This window comes from Monopterus albus, unplaced genomic scaffold (assembly GCF_001952655.1).
Source record: "Monopterus albus unplaced genomic scaffold, M_albus_1.0 scaffold2.1, whole genome shotgun sequence".
NCBI lineage: Eukaryota > Metazoa > Chordata > Actinopteri > Synbranchiformes > Synbranchidae > Monopterus > Monopterus albus.
The window spans coordinates 8,257,822-8,279,079 of NW_018127882.1; the positions used below are offsets into that span (position 1 = coordinate 8,257,822).

The 21,258-nt window shown below is 40.3% G+C and overlaps 2 protein-coding genes across 9 annotated transcripts in view; both read left to right on the forward strand.

Moving 5' to 3' along the window:
- Positions 1-3,239, forward strand: part of jakmip1 (janus kinase and microtubule interacting protein 1) — a 25,210-nt gene extending 21,971 nt beyond the window's left edge. For 3 of the 6 annotated variants that reach the window (XM_020596096.1, XM_020596088.1, XM_020596102.1), the window contains 6 exons: positions 25-93; positions 336-413; positions 1,345-1,554; positions 2,580-2,645; positions 2,901-2,946; positions 3,048-3,239. In XM_020596096.1, the coding sequence (XP_020451752.1) occupies positions 25-93; positions 336-413; positions 1,345-1,554; positions 2,580-2,645; positions 2,901-2,946; positions 3,048-3,163 (585 nt within the window). In that variant the 3' untranslated portion in view covers positions 3,164-3,239. Of the gene's footprint in view, positions 1-24; positions 94-335; positions 414-1,344; positions 1,555-2,579; positions 2,646-2,869; positions 2,947-3,047 lie in introns of all 6 variants that reach the window. The other 3 variants (XM_020596111.1, XM_020596120.1, XM_020596125.1) reach the window with 2 other exon arrangements.
- Positions 3,240-3,526: 287 nt separating this feature from the next.
- On the forward strand, positions 3,527-17,573 carry LOC109957859 (trichohyalin-like). 3 transcript variants are annotated; one of them, XR_002274607.1, is made up of 18 exons: positions 3,527-3,612; positions 4,459-4,654; positions 4,981-5,122; positions 6,420-7,250; positions 8,223-8,702; positions 8,817-10,088; positions 10,229-10,285; positions 10,467-10,622; positions 10,900-11,016; positions 11,463-11,585; positions 11,690-11,746; positions 11,887-12,444; positions 13,243-13,482; positions 13,660-14,416; positions 14,960-15,090; positions 15,193-15,246; positions 15,330-15,510; positions 15,978-17,573. XR_002274607.1 is itself a non-coding variant. In XM_020596058.1 (18 exons), the coding sequence occupies exons 2-17, from the start codon at positions 4,491-4,493 to the stop codon at positions 15,456-15,458; spliced, it is 5,268 nt and encodes a 1,755-aa protein (XP_020451714.1). In that variant the 5' UTR covers positions 3,527-3,612; positions 4,459-4,490; the 3' UTR covers positions 15,459-15,506; positions 15,978-17,573. The 3 variants fall into 3 exon arrangements, 2 of the variants coding, with proteins under 2 accessions (XP_020451714.1, XP_020451731.1); XM_020596058.1 differs by having other exon boundaries at positions 15,330-15,506; XM_020596075.1 differs by lacking the exons at positions 14,960-15,090; positions 15,193-15,246; positions 15,330-15,510; positions 15,978-17,573 and having other exon boundaries at positions 13,667-13,741.
- Positions 17,574-21,258: the final 3,685 nt, after the last annotated feature.

Sequence of the window (21,258 nt, forward strand, 5' to 3'; positions counted from 1 at the left end):
CCTAACCCCCCCCCCCCCTTGTAGTGGCTGAAGCAAATAGATAGCACAGAGGCTGCTCTCACACAGAAGATGATTGACCTGGAAAATGACAAGGTGAAAAATCAGTTTACCATGAGAGCAGTTCTAATGTTTTGGCTGTCTGGTTAAGTGGTATCAGATGCAAATATTCTCAGATTTTCACTGTTATATGCAAGATGTTTATTCTACTAATGTAATTTCTAAAATTCCACCTATAAAATGCAGCTCTAACAGTTTTTCTGATTCTATACTATATACATTTATACTCTAACATTCAGTTGTAAGATTGTATTCACTTATTTTACATCTTGTTGTAGGAGCTGTTCAGTAAGCAGAAAGGATTCCTGGAGGAGGAGTTGGACTATAGAAAGCAGGCCTTGGACCAGGCTTACATGGTATGGAGCCTGGAGCAGTGTGATTTAAACTGTAGTTCCTGTTCAGATTAACCTCGGTCAAAGCCTCTAATAGTCAAATATCACTCATTTATATTTAATATACCATTTATCAAAGCATAATCACTTGAGATAAACTGAAAGTTTAGCAATGCAGTGGTGCAACATTGTCATTCAGCATGACACATACATTTGAGACCCCATTAAACACCATGAATGCTTCATAAAGGTAAAATTTGTCACATTGTTTTGGGATACTGCATCTTTTATCACTGAAGTCTAAATTCTGTGACCTGGCTGGGGTATTTGGCTTCTTGTTTACTGGCCTGAGACCCATTTATCTTCCCAGAAGGCCAGTCACTGATTTACTCACTCTTGTAAAGATATATAAATACTTCATACTGTGTATACTCACTTGTTTTAAGTGGACACCTGGTGAAGCCGAAGAAGAATTTGAGACAAAATGAGTTTAATAAGGTATATTGTTTGATGAATTAGCTTGACAGAACTTGAATAGGCTGTACCCAGGAAGCAGAAGTTAACATTAACATTTAGGTCACTCTCCACATAACTATACCTATTTTATTTGGTCAGTTTTAGTGCTGGTTTGTGTTAATGGTCCCACTTTATATTGTGTTGGTGAAGGTGTGGTTTTACATGGTAACTTTACTGGAATCCACCTGATGGAGACTGAGAAGAAAAGCACAATTTGTGTTAATATAATGAAAGTTACCATGTGAAGTCTAAATAACCCCCAGTCTGCCATAGTCACAGTGGTGTGTGTGTGTTTGTGTGTATATGGTTATCTGTCTGTGTGTGTGTGGCCCCACGTGTGCTTGTGCACGCCTGTGTGTGTTTCTGCATGCGCATGTGCATGTCAACGTGTGTTTGTTTGTGTGTACCTGTATGTGTGTGTATATGGCTGGCTGTGCAGAGGATCGAGGAGCTGGAGGGCACGCTGTATAGCGCTCTGCAGCAGGAGCAGCCGGCATGCCGGGCGGTGGCCGAGTCGCTGACAGACAGGCAGAGGGAGGAGCTGAGGCTAGCCATGGACAAGCTGCGGCGTCAGATTCTCCGGCAGAGCCGGCAGTATGACAGTCAGATCTTACAGGAGCGCATGGAGCTCCTACAGCAGGCCCAGCAGGTAAGGTTTATAACAAATTGAGTGAGGTTATTGGATCCTGCCCACCCACAGTCTGACCCCTGGTACTTGTCTGAATTGTCTGACCCCACCAGACCTCTGGTGTTATGAAAAAGATGCAGTATCCCTGTGTGTACTACCCATAACTTTACCTGTAAGTGTACATGTATACATGGATGAGTGAAAAGAATTACTCTGTGACTGTGTGTGTATACTGTATACTCACTGTGATCTGGATGCCCCCCAAGTACACCTCCACTCCACAGTCCTCACAGTAATTTTACACCCATGGCTTGTGTTCATCGACTACATCAAGAACCACAGCACCTCACAGTTCATTTGAATTAGGTGTATTGTAATCTCTAATCACAAAACACATACTTAATCACCTACTCACACAACACTAACTAAATAATCAAAATGCGAAGATAAAGGACAGTATTTGTACAAATAAGCTGTTGCCTAGGCTAGAAATCAAGGTTTACTGGGTTGCAAACATTGTATATTTATTAGGCATCATTGATTGATCCAAGAATAAAAATCTCAGAAACTTCTCATGTAGTCTCACTTAAAAGTTCAGTAAAAATATTTCATAAATATGCCCTGCTTTGTGTGTTTGCATATGAATATGTATCTTCCCTTTTTCTGTAGATAAGATAACAGAGTGGAGAGCTGTTTCAGAAAATATGTTAGGAACAGGGATTCACTGAAAAAGCCCCTCAGATTTAAAGTCTCAAAGATGGAGTCACTTCTACTGTTCAGTTAAATCTTCTCCTTGGTTGCCATGGCATCTCATTCCTGCCCAGCACAGCTACCATGGAGACAGGGGTGCATGATGGGAAAGAGGCAGAGTCTTTGGAGTGTACAGTGTACTCTGGGGCTAATAGTTGTCTTATTTGCTTATTAACTGTTTAACACCTGTTTATTTTTGTACATATAAAGACATGACTGTGTGAGACTTGGCCAAATGGTTTTAGCTTTTTACGTTACTGTGACCAACTAACCACTACTGTCTTCACACCTTGCAGAGAATTAGAGAGTTGGAAGACAGGATTGACTTTCAAAAGAGACAAATAAAGGAGATTGAGGAAAAGGTACATATTAAATTTTATACATTTCAATTTTACTTTATAGCTTTGTTGTTTTGGCTGGTAGAGGAAATGTGAACCATAATAACTTCACAAGGCAAAGATTAGTAAAAGAGAATGTGAAGAATGCTACTGTACTGGTGCTGTGTGTTATTTTATAAACCTTTTGACATGCTTTTTCTTCTCTCTCTTTTTTCACCTGTTGATGAAACCCCTTGTGTTTTGTTTAGTTTTTGTTCCTCTTTTTGTTTTTCTCTTTAGCATTTATTCTTTGGCCTTAATGAAAGTGACCGTGGACCCATATCAGGTAGCACCTTTTATTTACTCATATCAGCATTTAGCACGGTTATCATGCTCTTGATAGTTATAATAGCGAGGAAAAAATGAACATGTTTTTCTTTTTCTCAGGTTTTGAGGTGCTGTGGAGCCAAGCAACGATAAAACAAAACCAATTTGTTTTTTATGCATTTGTAGACAGTTCACAAAAACCCTATGGCCTTTTTGATAAACGTGCACTTTTGTAAAGGAGACCCTTACCTGGAATGCAAATATATTTGAAAATGTTATAAATACCAGACATTCATGAAATTAAAGTGAGATTTATTTATAAATAACATGTAGTATAATAGTTATTGGATGTAAAATATAAAACCTCTGTGAGAAGACAAACAAATAGATTTACTGTGAGAAAAGTCTGAATCAGAGGATCTATTAAAGACAGAAGAGCCACAGTCTCAGTTGAAGGAATGTCCAGTCAGACAATAGAAAAGGGGAGATGGGAGGAGGAGAAGAAGAGTGAGAAGGATGGCTGAGTGAGCAGGGGGGAAACAAGCTGAGTGCCAACTGGATATGGAGGATTCTGGCAAAGTCCAGCGTCTGTAGCATTGCTAAGGAAACAAATGTGCAACTAAGTTCACAGAGCAGAAGCTGAACTTACTGGAAGCTCATTGCTGCACTGGAGAACACAAAACAGGTCATTATTTAAGTTTACCTTAAAGAATTTACTCCTTTGTATTTTTCTTTGACTCAAAATCTCCACATTATTTTTTGGCTATATAATAGGAATTGTTTATCCATTGTACTTTTGACTGTAATGAGTTATTTATTAGCCAAACTAGCTTACTTATTAAGTTGAGCTTAAAGAGCAGGTTCACCCCATTACAGGCAATAGTTGGTCATATGGGTTCATATGGAAATTTGGCTGTTGTCATATTAAGACTGAAACAGTAATCAAACGTGCTGTCTATTCTGGACATTAGGAGATCCCTTAGTGCTCTTCCAGTGCTCAAGGATGGTATGAAATTTCTTCTTTGCTTCACCAGCCCTCCATCACAACTTGGGGTGATAACACTCTGGGGAAATAAACGTATAGAGAGGAAATCTTATACCAAACAGATTGTAAATTTGAAAGAAATGCATTTGGGTGACATTTTCAGGTAAACTAGCAAAAAGTGTTTCGGTGCACATATAGGCATGTGAGTACTGCTTGTTGCTTTAAGACAGACTTGAAAAATGATGACACATCCCTTTGAGTTTTCAGGATGAGAGGATTTGTAGAATGTAGTAGGAGTTTCTGAAGGGGGAAGGATTAGGAGGCGGGGTAACCTGAGAGATACCTGTGCTCAACAACTTGCTACCAAGCTGTTGACATTATGAATAATAGATGACTGTATTTTGTGCATATGTATCTTTGTGTATTTATGGTGGACCTGCAGATAAGAAAAAATACAAGCAGGCCAAAGATGTGTAGGGACAATGGAGAAGCATTCCTTTTTTGCATTTTCTGTATTGAAAGACACCAACAGCTCTTGTTTCACAGGTAAAACTCGCCTTGTGGACACAGGCTAATCAATGGAGGATCACATGACCTTATTAGACAAGAGGAGTACCGGAAGAAGTTCAGTTACCACAGCAACAGACTCCATGGAATCTGACCCGAACCTGTGTGACAGAGTGAAAATCCTGGAGCAGAAAGCAGGCTCAGCCGTCCAACCTGAGAGCTACCTGAGGAACAGGTGAGAGACTGGGGGAAAGGGGATCCAGTGATACACACAGCTGCTACTATATACTCACTTTTGCCTAAGGTGATATCACATATCTCATGTTCCTGACTGCACTGCACACATGCACTAAACATGCAAGTACGGTGCTTCTGCTAACATCTCCACTGGAACCGCTTGCTGTACAAGATTTTATTTGTGTTTCTCACGTTAGAAGGTAAAAGGAAAAAACATGTAGGTTTGGGTCCAGTTAACGGAGGAAGACATTGTCTTCTACTTTTGTTAATGTGCAAATTAAAAAGATGGGGCAGTGTTATCTTGTCTGTCTTGTTTGATGGTAGGATCAGACTGTTAGAAAGATCAGAGAGGAGCCTACTGCTACAGCTCTGTCAGCTAGCCTCAGCCTCCCACCTCCCCAGCATGCAACACACCCAGAGGCTGGACCAGAGACTCCACATGCTCAGGGAGGAGGTCAGGACCATGGTGAGTGATCAAGATCTGTGAATGTGTCAGTGGGAATTGGCGTACAAGCCAAAACAAATTCACAGTTTTGAACATGTACTTTTGGAAAATGCTTTTTTAATGCAATGTACAAAATGGATGAACAAAATAATGGAACAGGACTTTAACTATGTACAAACATAATTATAATTAAAAGAAGAGCTATAGTAGTATAGGGGTGTGTATTGGCAAGGATCTGGTGATACGATACATATCATGATACAGGTGTTGCGATATGATATAATGAGATGTATTGTGATATCGTAAACAAGGCAATATACAGTATTGCGATTTTTAAAACAAGTAAAATTTTAGAGAAAATAACACACCACCATATGCATAAAATTTCTTGTAAAAAAATAGTTTATTTTTTATGCAATCAGAACAGGGATCTGCATTTACATTTGTCACAGTCCCTGTAACATCCAACAACAACAACACTACTTGGCAGGTGAACTACTGTGTTTTAAAGAACCACATCGCTATTGCAAAGTATATTATCACACTGTTCAAGTGTATTGATATTTTCTTATACCCCTATATAGTACAGAGGTTGGTTTGTATTAGGTTGTCTGCTATGAAAGCGATCTCGAGGCACTTTAATATACAAATCTGAAAAGTCATAAATAACTAACATGCCCCTGAAGAGGCCATTTTCATTTGCATTTTAATTGGTCAAAACTAAAAAAAAAACTTGACATGTAAGGTGAACTGTGTTAAAAATATGAGACTGAGAGAAATTGGTTTCTCTCATTCTCAGTGTACTGTTTGTTTTATAAAACAGTAATACAGTAGGTTTTGACTAGTACTGTTAACCGGCATGCAACTTAATCCAACCACTATGGCAGCGTGGTCGGTCACAGTTAGGCTTTTAAAGTATTTATGTCATTTTACCTACACCCATCTATATTTTCATTCATTACAGTGGACTTCATCAGACACAAACTGATTAGGTCAAAACGTTTTCTGAGCAACCTTCATGTTTGAGTCTTATTTTAAGTTATACTTTTTTATATTAAATCTAAGTAATTTCACTGTCTTTGATAAATAGGAAATTTTATTATAACTGGTTTGTTTGGTCATTCATAGTAAAAAAAACTAAAGAGGCACAAGTTTGACAAAGGTCAAAACAGACAACATCTACTGTAAAGACACAAGCAAGCTTTGAGTAACAGTGTTGGGATTATTGTAACTCAGGAGTTGATTTTTTCAAACTTCACTGTGGTCTCTCTTGCTTTAATACTTTTTTCTTTCCCTCTTGCCTTCATTTCCTTCTCAGACTCGGGAGAAGGAGCAAGTGGACCAAGTTTGGAGGGAGCGACTGCAGCGCTGTCAGAGGCAGCTGAAGACCAAAGAGGAGGAGATGAGTCGCCAGTCTCAGTACTTCGAGAACTTTAAAGCCCAACTTCAGCACAAACTCAGCCTGGCTCACAACAGAGAGCAGGGCCTACAGAGCCGGATCAGCACTTTAGAAAAGCAGCTGCTTGACCTGACTGTGAGTGCAGCCACTGGCACGGCAGCGATCAGTGCAGTCAGAATTACTGCTGGGACCTCAACGCACTGGGAAGAAAAAGAGAGGCTAACTTTCATGAGGGGACAGGGTGAAGGAGAAGAGGAGAAAAAGGAAGAGATAAAGAAGCAATGGTGGCCAAGTGTGAGAATTGAAAGAGAAGGAGGACGAGCGGGTGATAAGGGAAAGACAGAGAAAGAGACAGAAGGAGGAAGAAACAAGGACACAAGACAGAATTCAAATGAGGCCAGGCTGCAAGGCTTCATCCTGAGCCTCCAGGAGGATCTTAGGGTGCTGCTAGAGAGAGAGGAGGATGGCATGACAGAGCGGAGGCAACTGACGGAGCAGCTCCAAGAGGCCCAGGAGAACAGCCACTTCCTGAGCTGCAAAGTGGAGGACATGAAGGCAGAGGTGCATCAACTGAAATTGTCTGAACACTCCTTGATGGAGGAGGTTGAACAGCTGAGACAGAAGAACCACCGACTCCAGCAGATCCTCAGGGAAGCTGCAAACCAAACAACCAGTCAGTCATCTGCAATCCCTGAGTCCACATGCCTGAGCCCTGGGCCCAGCTCCCCCAGCTGCAGCATCTCTAAAAAGGTCTAAAAAGTTCAGTATTTAATTGTGCAGTTCTTGAGATCTACATTCTTGAGATCTCATCTGATGAACTGTAGTTTTAAATTTGAGAGTAGATGTGACATACAGTATTTAGGCAGCTACAGTTGGAGACTTAAACAGAAATATAGATGGTGGCGTGTAGCTCTCTTCTTGTCGCTAGTAAGGACCACTCTACCTTTTCTTACATTACACACTGATTAGTACAATATTTATCTCTGCATAAAGTTGGGCATGAGAGTGTAGAATATCTCACAAGCACAAGTCAAGCCAGTCAAGTCAGACATGATGGTCGATTGCAGTCAAGAGAAAAAAAAACTTAGTATGGTTGAAGAAATCTTCATATTCTGTGCCAGTTGTTCCATGTGTGTAAAAGTAAGACTGCTACATTATCTTACCAAATTCCAACCATTTATAATGAACAGTTTTAGTACTGTTATGTGTATGGAAACCAGGAATATGTAAAATATTCACTCACAACAAAGAGCATTTGTTGAGAGCTTCTGTAAATCAAGAAGATTGTTAGTGCCCTACATCTTTGTCAGTCATTAATTCATCGATTTCTGTTTTTAAACTCATAGCAGTTTAGTTGATCTCAGACACATGACTAATTTAAATGGAGTCAGTTCCTTTCTTTGATTAATTTTATTTCATTTTTCAGTCAAATATGGTAGGTAAAATGAACTAAAGGATCAGTGAATATGTCTTCTGGTAGCTTAATGTTGTAAATACTTTCTTGTTATTTCATGATAAGACATGAAAAGGGGAAAGCTAGGATTTAGTATGTTACATAATCATCTCTTTTTTTGTGAATGCTTATACATGTGTACCTCAATAGCAATATTTCACTGTAGCTGGCAAAGGCATGAATTATGATTATCATAATATTTTCCATATTTATTTTTAACTGTTACCAACTTCTGTCCCACATAGTGTTGAATTGTGATCTATGTGCAGGTCCAGCCAAAATCTGATGATGAAATAGACCAGTCCCACTCACCTGCAGTTCCACCTGGACACCACCAGGCTACAGCAGAGGCCACTCAGAACAACACAGAGAATCACTCTTCTTCTGCCAAATCAGATCCTCTGAAACTCTCTGTCAACCAAGGCTCCAAACCTAACCCCAGCTTCCAGTCACTTACCTTGACTACAGAGACAACAGATGAGCTTACACTGGGGACCTGGTTCTCCAGAGGATTCATAAACTTGCAGAATAGCCCCAGTGAGGAATCTGATGCCTTGAGGGAAGCGTACCGGAGCTTGGGGTTACAGGAAGATCTAGAGGCCCTTCATGAGCAAGGTGAGGCCGCCATGCAGCACATACAGGAGCAGCTGCAGATGATGGCTCAGGAGAATTCTCAACTGAAACTACAACTCAGGAAACAGGCAGAAGAAGAAGAAGCAGAGGCACAGCAAGGGTTGTCAAGAGAAAAGGTATTATATGTCACAGGAGTTTCAGTGTACTCATGTTTTATACAGCTGAACAAACTACATTCTACATCATCAACTTAACTTCACTGATCAAATTCTATCTTTCTGTATACACAGATTAACTCATCGTCCACTTGTGATGGAGCCGACCATCTCCAGTCCTCTTCTATCCAAGATGAGACCATTCTTGCCCTCGCCCAGAATGATCTTGTCCAGGCTCTGAATCAGGAGAACCGGGCCTTGGCAGACCGGATCCAGGAGCTGCTGGCTCACATTGAGCTCAGAGAGGAGGAGATGAAGACTGAGGAATCGGAGCTGAAGAATCACGTCTCTAGGTTAGAAGAGGATAGAGCCAGGCTGGAGCAGGAGAACCAGGAACAAGGGTGTCTGATCACAGAGCTCACCAGGAAGACTGAAGATGATCTTAATACCATCATGGAGCTGCAGCAACAGTTAGAAAAGAGTGGAGAGCAGTGCAACCTAGAAGAATGCATTGACAGTTTGGTGGAAAATGTGCTAAAAGGAGCAGAACCACAGTTAATATCTAGCCAACAAACAGATGATTTGACCACAGGTTCAGCACCTGGATTCCAGCATAAGAATCACTATGATCCATTGCAGAACAGCCCACAAAACACTCTTCATGTTAGCTCATCGGCTGATCAAGTGGACCAGCTGACCAAGTCGATCCAGACACTCAAAAGAGAACAAGAGGAACTGTCAGGCTGCATAAATGATCTCAGAGAGCAGCAGAGAGAAGTGGCTCTGTCAGTCCAAACGCAGACAGAAGAGAAACAACAGTTAACTCGGACAGTTTGGGGACTAAAGGAGGAGAAAGACAGTATCTCTCAATCTCTGGCTGGTCTTAAACAAGAACGAGAGGAGCTAAACAGAATAGTGTGTGTGCTGAAAGATGAGAGAGATCACTTTATTAGGTCCATGAGTGGCCTGAAAGAGGAGAAAGAGCAGCTAACTAAAGCTTTATCTGGTCTCCAAAGAGAAAAAGAGGCGATGATAGAATCTCTCTCAAGTGGAAAAGAAGAGAGAGATCAAATCATGCAGTCAGTACAAGGTTTACAGACAGAGAATGACCAGTTAAAGCAGGCAGTGCTCAATTTAAAACAGGAAAGAGACCATCTGACCGATTCCCTTAAATGTCTGAAAGATCAGAGAGACCAGGAACATTCGTGTTATACTTTACAAGAACAGTGCGACAAGTTGATGAAGTCCGTTAGTAGCTTGGGAGAAGAAAAAGAAAGTATTGAATATTCTGTCCATTGCTTAAGACAGGAGGAAAAGCAGATGATGCTCATAATTCAGGGCCTAAGAGAAGAAAGAAACAGCCTCCAAACTGCTACTGGGACAGGAGAATATGGAAACTCTCTACAGGTTTGAAAAAAATGCACATATATACTCTGAACTATGCTTTTGTCCATTATGTCAGTGTTTTGTGCATCAGCATAATGGCTTAACAAAAGATCATACATGTGATTGCTGCGAACTTATACAACATGTATTATGGAATGCAGGAGCAACGTGATCTGGTGAGGGAGATCGAAGAGGAATTAGAAAAGAGCCAAGTAGAGGTGTGTTTCCCTTGTCTTCCTCCACATTTGTTGTGACGCAGAAAGAAAAGATTTACTTGAAGAATCTGAGTGACTGCAGCAGCAGTTAGTGTGCTTTGTTTTCTCTCTACTGTATTGTCTAAACATCATTAGAAACTTAACAAACTTGAGCTGTTCATTTAATGTTTGTGTGCATGTTAAGGTCAAGAAGATGGACAATGAATTGTGTCAGTCAGAAGTCAGGAGGGTGGAGGCAGAGAGGAAGGCAACCCAAGCAGCTGAAAAGGTGATGAGACTGACAGATGTAGCCAATCAGATGGAAGAAACCAGGAAGGAAAATGAGCGACTCAAGTCTCAGGTATTTAACTACAGTAGATATACTTTAAAATGGTTTATAACATGTACATAACTTCAGTATTGTGTTCCAATCTTTCTGTCTGTTCCATTAATACCATTTGGTCTATCTTTTTAGCTGCAGATTCAATTAGTCTTACGTATAAGACCTTATTAATCCCTAAATGCATTCCTTAGTTTGGCCACCTTATTGTTCTTTATATTGTTACTCACTGGTTTTTTCCAGAGCCAAAAAAGACTCATTATTTGTTTGCTCTAAACAGTAGCTTTGTCTGCTACAGGTGAAGGAGCTGCAAAGCAAACTGATAGGTCTGACCAGAGAGATGTCTGACGCTCTGTCTCTAAAAATCCATATAGAGGAGCAGTACAGTGTCCTCACAGCTCAGCTCAAAGCTAAGGTAAGAGTGCCAGATTGTCTTCCTTCTTTAAGTATTGTATCATAATAAACTCTAATATAAATATCTAAATTTGATTTCAATTACTGGATTGAACATGAACAAAGACTATGTAAAATGGAAATCAGTGTGGCACAAGGTGGTCAAAACCAGGCTCATCTTTGAAAGCCTAGTTTCATCATAATCAACCTAGCATGCTTTAACCATAAACCAGCAAACGTTTAGCTGCATGGAAGTGTGATGCACCACAGACCAATCAGAGTTTTCACTTCTCACCTGTGACTAAATTGAAGGTCCTGAGAGTCATTTGTTCTTGTTGTTTGAATTCGATGATGCTTAAAATTAAGTAGCAACTGCTAAACGCAGATACATAAAAATGAGAAGCAGCAATGTCATGAGGTGGTTCCCAACATAGATCAGTTCCTCTGTGTGTTTGTAAAACCCCACAGACAGTGGCTCTGGAGGAGCTGAACTCTGAGTATATCGCTCTAAAACAAGGGCAAGGCAGCAAGGATGATCTGAGCACCGCTCTCACGTCACTACGGACACACTACAATGACATCCGAGCTAAGGTGGATTAGCACTCAACTGTTGTTTCACACTTTGATTTAGGTTGTAAACAGTTTTATCTGTATCTCATGTAGTTGTCATATATTTCATTTGGCTTTGTTTGTAGTATGATGCCCTCCTGAAAAGGAAAAGCCAGACAGATGTAGATATAGCTCCTTTAAAGGTGAGGAACATAGCTATTTATTCTTTTATCATTATGTACACAGTGTTCACTGTTGTGCAGAACCGTCAGGTAACTTTATGGCAACGCTCCTGTTGGACTGAGGTCGATTTTGACTGACAGATATTTTCATCCAAATACAGGCCAAGCTGTCGTGCCTGGTGGTGAAGTGTCAGGAGAGGAATAGCTTGCTGCTTCAGTTGATGAAGGCCATGCACAGACAGGGATGTGTGGACTCCGTGCTCACACAGCAGGTCGAGCAGCTGCTCCGTGATGCTGCACTGCAGGACTACTCTGCAGCATTCACACCAGGAAGCAACGTGAACACCCAGGATTGCAGCACTGGGTTTATACCGGGATTTGTTTCAAAATTTCAAGACTTTACCAGTGGATTCACACCTGATCAGACCTGCTCTGCTGTATTACCTTCTGTAAACAAACACCACCAAACTGGCTTTAACAGTGAATCTGATATAAAATACAGAGAAAGTGGAAAACACACTTCAATAGTCACCAGTGAATCCACAACCAATTTTCAAGTCTGCAGCCATGAGATCACACCTACACCAATAAGAGCACCAAAGAAAAATGCCAACTCATCTGTGCCAAACTCACCAGTGAAAGAACAACCCAGTGTCCAGGTGTCACCGTCACCTGTTATTCCACTGAAAGAAGGCTTGAGCAGAAACACAACACAGCAGGTGAGACGATACAAACTGTTCACTTTGAAAGCCTTGTATTAAACTGTTGTTATGGATGTAGTTCTGCATCTGCATTACTGCATTAATTCCATGACATATTTCCCCACAGTAAGCAAGACAGGCATCATATTTTTGTGTCACCATGCCTGACTTGATTACATTTTATGGTTCACTGTAGTATAGTACATAGACAAATTGATATATCATTTATTATTTTGTTTTTCAGAATGGCAGGTAGTAACAAGACAAGTTTATGAGTTGTCACCTCTGATATTCTGTGTTTCCAGTCAAGCAAAAGCTCAATTCATTCAGTAGAAATGTTCCTCATTGTAACAAGAAGCAACAGGGTTTGTGAAAACCTCTGGTCCTATTTAAAATGCTAGCATTAATTAATACTGCTGGTGTGAGATAGAAGTTGCCTCAGGCACCTCAGTCATTTGTAATCTTAACAAGGTATCAGTGAAAAAATGATTTTGTTCATATTGTTGTTAAATCAAAATCAGGGTGTGGTTATGGAAGCTCTAACAAGAGGCCATGATAAATATGTAAGTGGGGTTGTAGAAGGAATTTACTGGTTACTGTTTGTTAATGTGTTGTGATTGTGTATTATTGTTTGTTCTTACATTTCAGACTTTTTTCTGGTAATAAAGTGTTATTGTATCATGTCACAATAAATTAATTACATTTGTATTTTAAAACACATATTTGAAATATCTGTAATAATTTGTGCTGTGATTCCTAAATTCAGCAGTAGATTGTAAGAAAATCTAAGAGAACCTTTTCTCACTCCCAACACAGCTGTCTCCCTCTGCCAGTGGACCAGTCCAAGCAACCAGTGGTCAGAAAACATTTGGATTTCATGATCCAAACATGAAAGAGAAGTCCTCCCCAGATCTGACCGGTTTGACCGAATCCTCACTGACTTCTAGTCCTCCGCCCTCCAGCACACACATCAGTCCGAGCAGGAGGCTGAGTAGTCCTGAGAAGATCATCAACCTACATGAGCAACTGCAGAAAACTCTGATGAGCAGCTATCAGGTGTACTTGAGCTTTTTGAACATTTAGTAATACCACAGTTTCTGTTTTACGTGGTCATTTTAGCCTTAGATATCACATCAGCCTTGAGGATGTATTAACATGTAATCAAGTCTAAAATTCAGATAACTATTGTGTTAATATAGTGTTTTTTTTTTAATCTGTTTGTCTGGTTGCAAGGTTCCAGTGAGCAGAGGAAGGGATCGTCAGTCCAGGAAGAGCCTCTCATTTTCAGCTCCTGCAGACTTGAGCCTGGCTTCTCAGACACAGAAGCAGAACCTCAGTTTCAGTAACCCACATAACTCTCTCCCTGTCAGCACTGCTTCAAGCCAGTCTATACACACTTCTGTAGTAACAGCTAAACCTGTTGCCACTAATAAGTCAGCAACACTTTTTAATGCAGTTGCCTCTAGATCTGCTCATATTGAGTTCAGCCCTAACATGTTTACTAGCCATCACATTAAAGCTAACATGTCTAAACCTACAACATCTGCATGCTCTAGCTCTTCTAACTTTCCATTTGCCACTGTGACACCTAGCAAAGCCAAATCCATTTTAAGCAGTGACACTAATATATCAGTATCCCCAAAGCCAACAAAGAAAATCACTGCTATCCCCGATGCATCTTATGCTTCACATACATCTTCTATTCCTTTAACTCTGAGGCCCCCTGGCTTTGACTCCAATGTCTTAATGTTTTCTGACACTAATTCAAAATCCACTGCCTCGGATACAGCTGCCTTTAGCATATCAGCTGTCCCCAAGGTTAATATTTTTAACATGACTTCTACAACGGATGATGCCCCTGCATATCATGGCTTTGTATCAGCTGCATCCTGCACTCAGTCCGCTCATCGCTCTCCTGAGAGACCCAACAAGTCTGCCAGAGAGTCCACTGCTGCTCTAGAAAAGACCAAGAGCGCAAGGCCCAAAGCAGGTAATGCACATATTCAGTATTTAAGATTATGTAGACAGAGGCAAAACAAACCACAGCTTCAAGCAAGACTATACACACTTCAGTAGTAACAGCTAAACCTTGTAGCAGAAACTCTTGGTTTAAAAAAAAGTTGAAATGCCTCTATTGATTTAAGGAGAAAACAAGAGTCGCTGAAATTGTGTGTGCAGTGATTTTTTAAATTTTTTTTTTAACCCAGCCTAGATAGTATGAACCATCCTTTTTTTTTGCCTCTTGTATTGGAGAAAGTGTTGTGTTACGTTCTGGTAGTTTGCCTTATTTAACTTTATTATGCATCTCATAGAATGAGAAGAGATTACACCAGAGGTAGTTAATAGCTAATTTCCATCTACATCTGCCAAGCTTGTCTGTTTTGTGTATTTTAGCAATAGCATGCGAATCATAAAAGTAACATCCCATTTAACAAAGAAAAGAAATGGAACTAGAGTCATTCTGCATTCACAGGAAGAATAGATATGTAAGGTGGTTAGGATTTTTGACCTTTCTTTGTCTGTTCACCCTCAGAGGCTCCAGCAGAGGTACGCTCTGTCGAGGTAATCAAAACAGTGGGTCAGAGCAGCCTCATGATTGGCTGGGAGAGGCCACCACTTGACGAGCTGGGCTGCAGTAACGGCACATTTGTGTATGGATACAGGGTAGGCAGAAACAACTGGTAGGTGCACTGATACGTCAACTTAGATTCTGGAACATCTGTTTGTCTAAAAGGTTGGTTGTTTGTTTTTTAAATTTCTTGTCAGGTGCTTATAGATGGGGAGTTCCACAAATCTGTCATGAGCTCAGCTTGCACCAAGGTACTGGTCTCTGCACCTGATATCCAAAAATGAAGCATAAAACAGCATTTCTTGTACTGGACATTTTATTTCCTCCTCTACAGTGTATTCTGGAGAATGTTGACCTGAATGTCCCAGTCCATATCAGTGTTCAGACTCTGGGTTCTAATGGACTGAGTTCAAACAGTGTCCACACCGAGTACAGGACCTCAGTTAGAACGGACCAACACTGACTCACGGTGTCCTGATGAAAAGTACATCCCACGCCAGCACTTAGTTCAGTGAGTAAGTCCAGTATTGTTGGACATTTCTGCATTCCCCAGTATTACTCATTAGTGTATCTCAAATTAGAAATTTAGACATTTAGTGTGGCAGCTTCCTTCCTCACCATTTGCCATGGTGTGAATGGCAAGTTGCTTTGCATCCATGTGACCTTGTGTTTTATGTTTTTGTACCATCAATACTGTACATTTATGTGCTGCTACACTAAATACTGTATTACTAGCAATAGTTACTGATAGATTGCACTGCAGCTGTGTAATTGTAATATTGTTCCAAGTGAAATTCACTATAACCTAATCTGTTAATATATAAAAAAGCCTAAATTTAATTTTACATGCCAGTACTTTGCTTGTGCATGTTCTGGTAACCCTTGATTAAAAAAGATCAACTTGAAAGGTTCAGACTATACAATGACAATCTGTTTTCCCTGCATCCCCTGTGTCCGTCCTTCATTGTGGTTCCATTTATAGTTGCAGCCCTCGTGTGGACCATCCTAACCTCCACCTCAGCTGAGACATCATACACTTCTGGGATACTCTCGCCATGTGAAGCTCAGGTCAACCAATCAGAAAAACTCATCCAACAGGGTCATTACCTATGAACTTGTAGTGGCCGACCACTAAATCTCAAAACTATTAACTGTAGATGTCAAACAAAATACTGTGTAAGGTTCCTGCCTCTGTGCTGAGAGCTTTTCTGCTTGTAAAAGCAAGAGAAGATTAGCTCCGTCCTTGCTGGAGGAACTTCCTGTTTCAGTCCCATCCTCTAGCTTCATCTCACGAATGGATAGGACTTTGTGACTGCGATGTGAGATGCCAGAGTGTCTGCCTATCAAACAAGCCCTGAAAAACTGCTAAACGCGTACATCCATAAAGCCAAGCTTACTCATCTGCCTGTGTCACCAACATTTACTAACATCGCTCAAGCAAGGCTGAAAATGTTGGAGGGACGTTTGCATCTGCTGCACATTTTCTACACTGTGTTAAACTCTGAGCGATCATGTGTCATATTGCTTCACTGAAGAGATACACTGCTGCCTCTCTGGACTCTGACGTCAACAACTGGCTAAAGGGGATGTTTAATACATGAGAAGTCTTTTTTTTAAACAACATACAGTACACTGCATAATGTGCTGATGCAACATTGTGCTCAAAGGACATCTTACTTGATTTTTACACATGAAGCCAAATATGAGAAAAGATTCACTCCAAAGACTCATGAGTTTCCTTCTCCTCACTGGTCTATGGGATTACTTTAATCACTGAAATTTGCACACAAAAAAGGGAAAACTGCTGATATTTTTGTTAAAGAATATTATAAAAATATGCCAATTGTGTATACAAAATGATACCATGTCTTTTTTCATACCTAATCGATGTCACGTTTGCACGCTCATTTTGTTTTGTTTTGTACAAAGCTCACAACGCATTACTTGTATGTATGGGTGTGGAATGACCATGGTGCAGCAAAGGTATTTTTCTATGAGTAACTGATGACATAGATTTCTCATTGATTCCTTACAACTGTACAGAGAATAAATGTTTATATGATATTAATTGTGAGTACTTCTCTGTATGTGTGTATCTGTGTAACTCTACGTCTGACAGTTGCTTTCACCAGAGATTTAGTGAATAATGCTGAGGTGCATACAAACACTTTCTCAAGTAACCCAAAGTCTGCTCTCATTCAGTACAAACCAGGCACAACACCAAAAAGTGAAGAGGAAGACGCATCAGCAGCAAAAAGAAGCTTCATAATCACCTGCTGTGCTCTGCAGCTTTGGGAGCTCCTCAGAGAATCTCGTTGCTCAGGATCAGCAGAAAGTGCACCAGGTGGAGGAGGGAGAGTTTGTGTGCCAGGATTCAAGTGTATTCACACCTAAACTGTGTGGAGAGAAAACCGTCTTCACTTTATTCTTGCTTTCTTTTTTCTTTCAGCATTTTCTTCTGCTTCTCTTCCTTTTGTCTGTTGCACATATTTAACAGCTTTACAGATCAACATTTTACATCCCAAACAATATGATGAACCTATGTGTGTTGCACTACTCCTCCTCAACAGAGAGGCCATTTTTATGCATTATGAGTAGTTTTGCTAATGATACATACTGAACATTTGCCTTAGTGGCTTTTTCAGTGCAGGACTTGTAATGCAGTATTACTACTTTTACTTTATTAAAATATTTGAATATGTTTTCTACTACTGGTACAGTGTGTATAAACAACACGCACTACATTCACAGAAACACAGCACACGTCATCTTCCTGCAGATGAATCTGGTGTATCTACTCTAGGACTTGGGGTTTTGTTTTTTTTTTTGTTTTTTTAATCTGGCACACAATAGTAGAAACACTGCATAGTACATGAGAACTGCTCAGTACATAACACTGAAGTTTGTAAGTTTGCCCAAGCCTTATTAATAATTTATATACTGTAAGGCCTCTGAGAACAACTATACAAAATTGTCTGTAAGTACAAATTTGGTTTGCATTCAACAACTTACCGGTAATTTGTGTAAAAGATTAGAGGTACATTTTTCCGCGTTGCATACTGCAACTTTTATTGCTGCATTGGATTTTTATACCTGACTCAAGTCTTAGATGAATTGTGGTCTAGTGTTTCTGTTGCACTAGCTACAGAAACTTAAGTGCAGCTACTTTTATGCATCTTGCCTCTGAATCAATTGAAAGACACTCAGATGGATCCATAGGACTTGTACTACACTTTCCAGGAAGACTCACCTCCATTATTAACGCACCCACATACATATGGTGCACATTCCTCTGTAAAGTAGTGTGTGTGCTTAACGGCTTGTTTACATGAGTTAATAACCTCTGTGTTAAATAAATCTATATACTAGATGCTAATGATACCAAGCTCCACTCTGTCTCTCTAACATGGAAGTTAGAGAGAGAGAGATGCAGGAGGGGGAGGAACTGGAGGGAAGCCAGGGGCTCCAGATAAAAGGAAGTGTGTCAGCGTGACATGTTACAGGGTGTCCAGAACAACAGCTGAGCTCATACAAAAATGTTCTTTTATGGTGCTTAAAGACACTTTTGGAGTCTGTGTGTGTGTGTGTGTGTGTGTGTGTGTGTGTGTGTGTGTGTGTGTGTGTGTGTGTGTGTTCGTTCAGTATAAATATACTGAACAGGCTGAGGGTGTTTCAGGACTGCAGGGGGATGTCTCCTATTTGCAGGACTGTGTATTTCTGTGCATGCATATGTGCAGTGATGCAAACAGACAGTTGTCATCAGTAGGGTGCCTTAAAGGGGGTTTATAGGAAAAGGAGCAATAGCAAAAAGGAGGGACGGTGTGTTGAGGTATTAATTTCACCCACATGGGACGGTGTCACTCCGTCACTGACACTGACATCTTGAGCATCCAGAGCTCAAGTGGGGCGGTGTTCTAGAGTTGACTTTCACGCAGCTTGAAGCTCACACCCACAATTAGGCTCTAATAGTGGGGTTCTCCCTCTGCTGTCTGGGCAGATGGATCTTGATGCTGGTGGTTTTATGGTTGTAGTACTATCCTTTTGTAGTGTATGTGTGTGTGTGTGTGTGTGTGTGTTGCTGCAGGCATGTGTGCTTGTGTATGGTAAGTCCTGGAACTTGCATGAATATCATTGTATTGTGCAAACACATTCGTTTGTAAAAATGTCATCATGTGGCAATTACTGGCTGGTGACAAGTGCAGTAATTCTTTCTGTATGTACAGATTTGGCACTTAGTGTCCTGCCTTTCTCTCCTTGTGTGTGTCTCCTTTACTCTCACCACCATTGTGTCTATTGTTGCGGTTGTATCAGTCCATCGCAGAGCCTGCTATATTTAGAGGCAAAACCCTATCAGAGCAAACAGCTGACTGCCTTCAGTCCTGATAGATCTACAGCATTCACAGCAATCTTCTCTCTTTATGTCTTGCTCATTTACTGCATTTTTCTTTTTTTTTTAATCTCACCTCCATCACCAGCCTCTCTTTTGACTTCATACCTTCCATCTCTTCTTCTGTCCTCTCTGACTTTAAAACTTTATGACTTTATTTTCTCCTTCATACCTCAAGACAATCTTTCTTGTTTATACTGCTTCTTTATACACCCTAATCTCTCAATTTCTTCCTGTTCTTCTTTCATAGAATTCTCATTTTCATCATACCATTCTCATCCCTGTTGTTTATATTACTGGCCTTTTCTCTGTTCTTTTTGGTTCTTTGCCAATTTGACCATTTTCTCCAGTTCCATTTGAGGTGCAGTCATGAAACTGTACTCCTCCTTCAGTTCCTCGCCTCTCCTCCACTCTAGCTCCCTTTTAATTTTCTGCACATCTTTATCATGCACAGCCCAACGCCCTCTCCTACGAGGCAGAGAAATGGGAGCTTCATCACTTTAAGCAAATCCATATTGAAACAAACATAAAACAGCACAACTTCTAATTTGGGAAGAGACAAGCAATTAACTGCTATTACATCCCTGAATTTGTGTGCAAAGGCAACCCCTAATCTCATTAATCATGAACAATGGGGGCGCTAATAGAAAAACATGTTTATGCAAATTCCCCCACACAATAATCCCCCCCAACACACACACAACACACAACACACATACACCTCTCCTTTGCTGTTTTTCATTCACTTTGCTCTTTTGTTGTTTTTCTGTTTCTCCCCTCTTTTGCCATCATGAATAGTGAACCAGAACGTTCAGAATTTGTGAAAAGTACTAAGCCTTGCTGAACCTTTCAGTTTGATAGCAAAGAGATTGTATGGGACATTAGGTTTTACATCCCACCTCCGCAGCTCCTCTCTTCCTCCTCTTGGCAAGCTCATTCCCAGTTCATTCCCCTACTCCTTCATCAATTGTCTCAATTTTTGTTTTTTTACGCCTTACATTTGCATTTATATTGTTTCATTGCTTGCCTCTCTCTCTCTCGCTTCCCCCCATAGTGTTTGTTTATATTTATTTCTTCATTCCTTCTCCTAACTTTGCCATTATTACTGTTTTTTCTGTTGTGTATTCTAACCTCCAGTCTAGTCACCATACATGAATCGGGACTAAATATAGCCCAGAAGGGCATTATAAGATTATCCTCCTGCAACCTCTTTCTTATTCCTTCTCTCACCCGTGCCTCTCTTTTCTTTTCAATCTCTTCTTCTCTCTTTGTGGCTTTTTATCTCTCTTGAGCTATGTGCCAGTTTCAGATGATGATGATAGTGTGATGTAAAGCCTACCTGGATTGTAGGTCTGGCAAAGGTCAACAGCATGTGATCTATTACAATACTGGTCAAATATAGCTGGACTAATTGATTGGCAGTGCTGCTGTCTGGCTGGATGTACGGTATGAGATCCAGGTCAAGGAAAACAAAGTAACGTGCCTTAAGATAACCAGTACATATAATAAGATTTCACAGTGAGAAGCATTAAGTAGCTACAGTATATATATTTACTCCAGTACTGTACTTACAATAAGTACAGTTTTGAAGATATTGGCTATCCTATTTTATAGTACATCATACCTGTACATTTCTAAAGAAAATATTAATTTTACTCCCTTAACATTTACGTTACAGCTATAGTTACGTGTTCTTTTGCAGATTCAAATGTGGGCATTTAATAAAATAAGATACATCAATGAAAATTTAACTTGCCAACACTATTATAGTATAATCATAATTATAAATTCCCTTCTCACCTCTATGGGGTCCCACAGCCCTTATGTTGTAAGGTCTGTGGGAGGGTTTGAAGGAGGAGTGTGTACAGCATGTGTG

Coding starts and splice junctions, on each gene's coding strand:
- LOC109957859 (XM_020596058.1), top strand. CDS start 4,491: ATGGAGGATCACATGACCTTATTAGACAAGAGGAGTACCGGAAGAAGT. Junction 10,089..10,228: donor AATATGGAAACTCTCTACAG/GTTTGAAAAAAA, acceptor TATGGAATGCAG/GAGCAACGTGATCTGGTGAG. Junction 13,483..13,659: donor CTCTGATGAGCAGCTATCAG/GTGTACTTGAGC, acceptor TCTGGTTGCAAG/GTTCCAGTGAGCAGAGGAAG.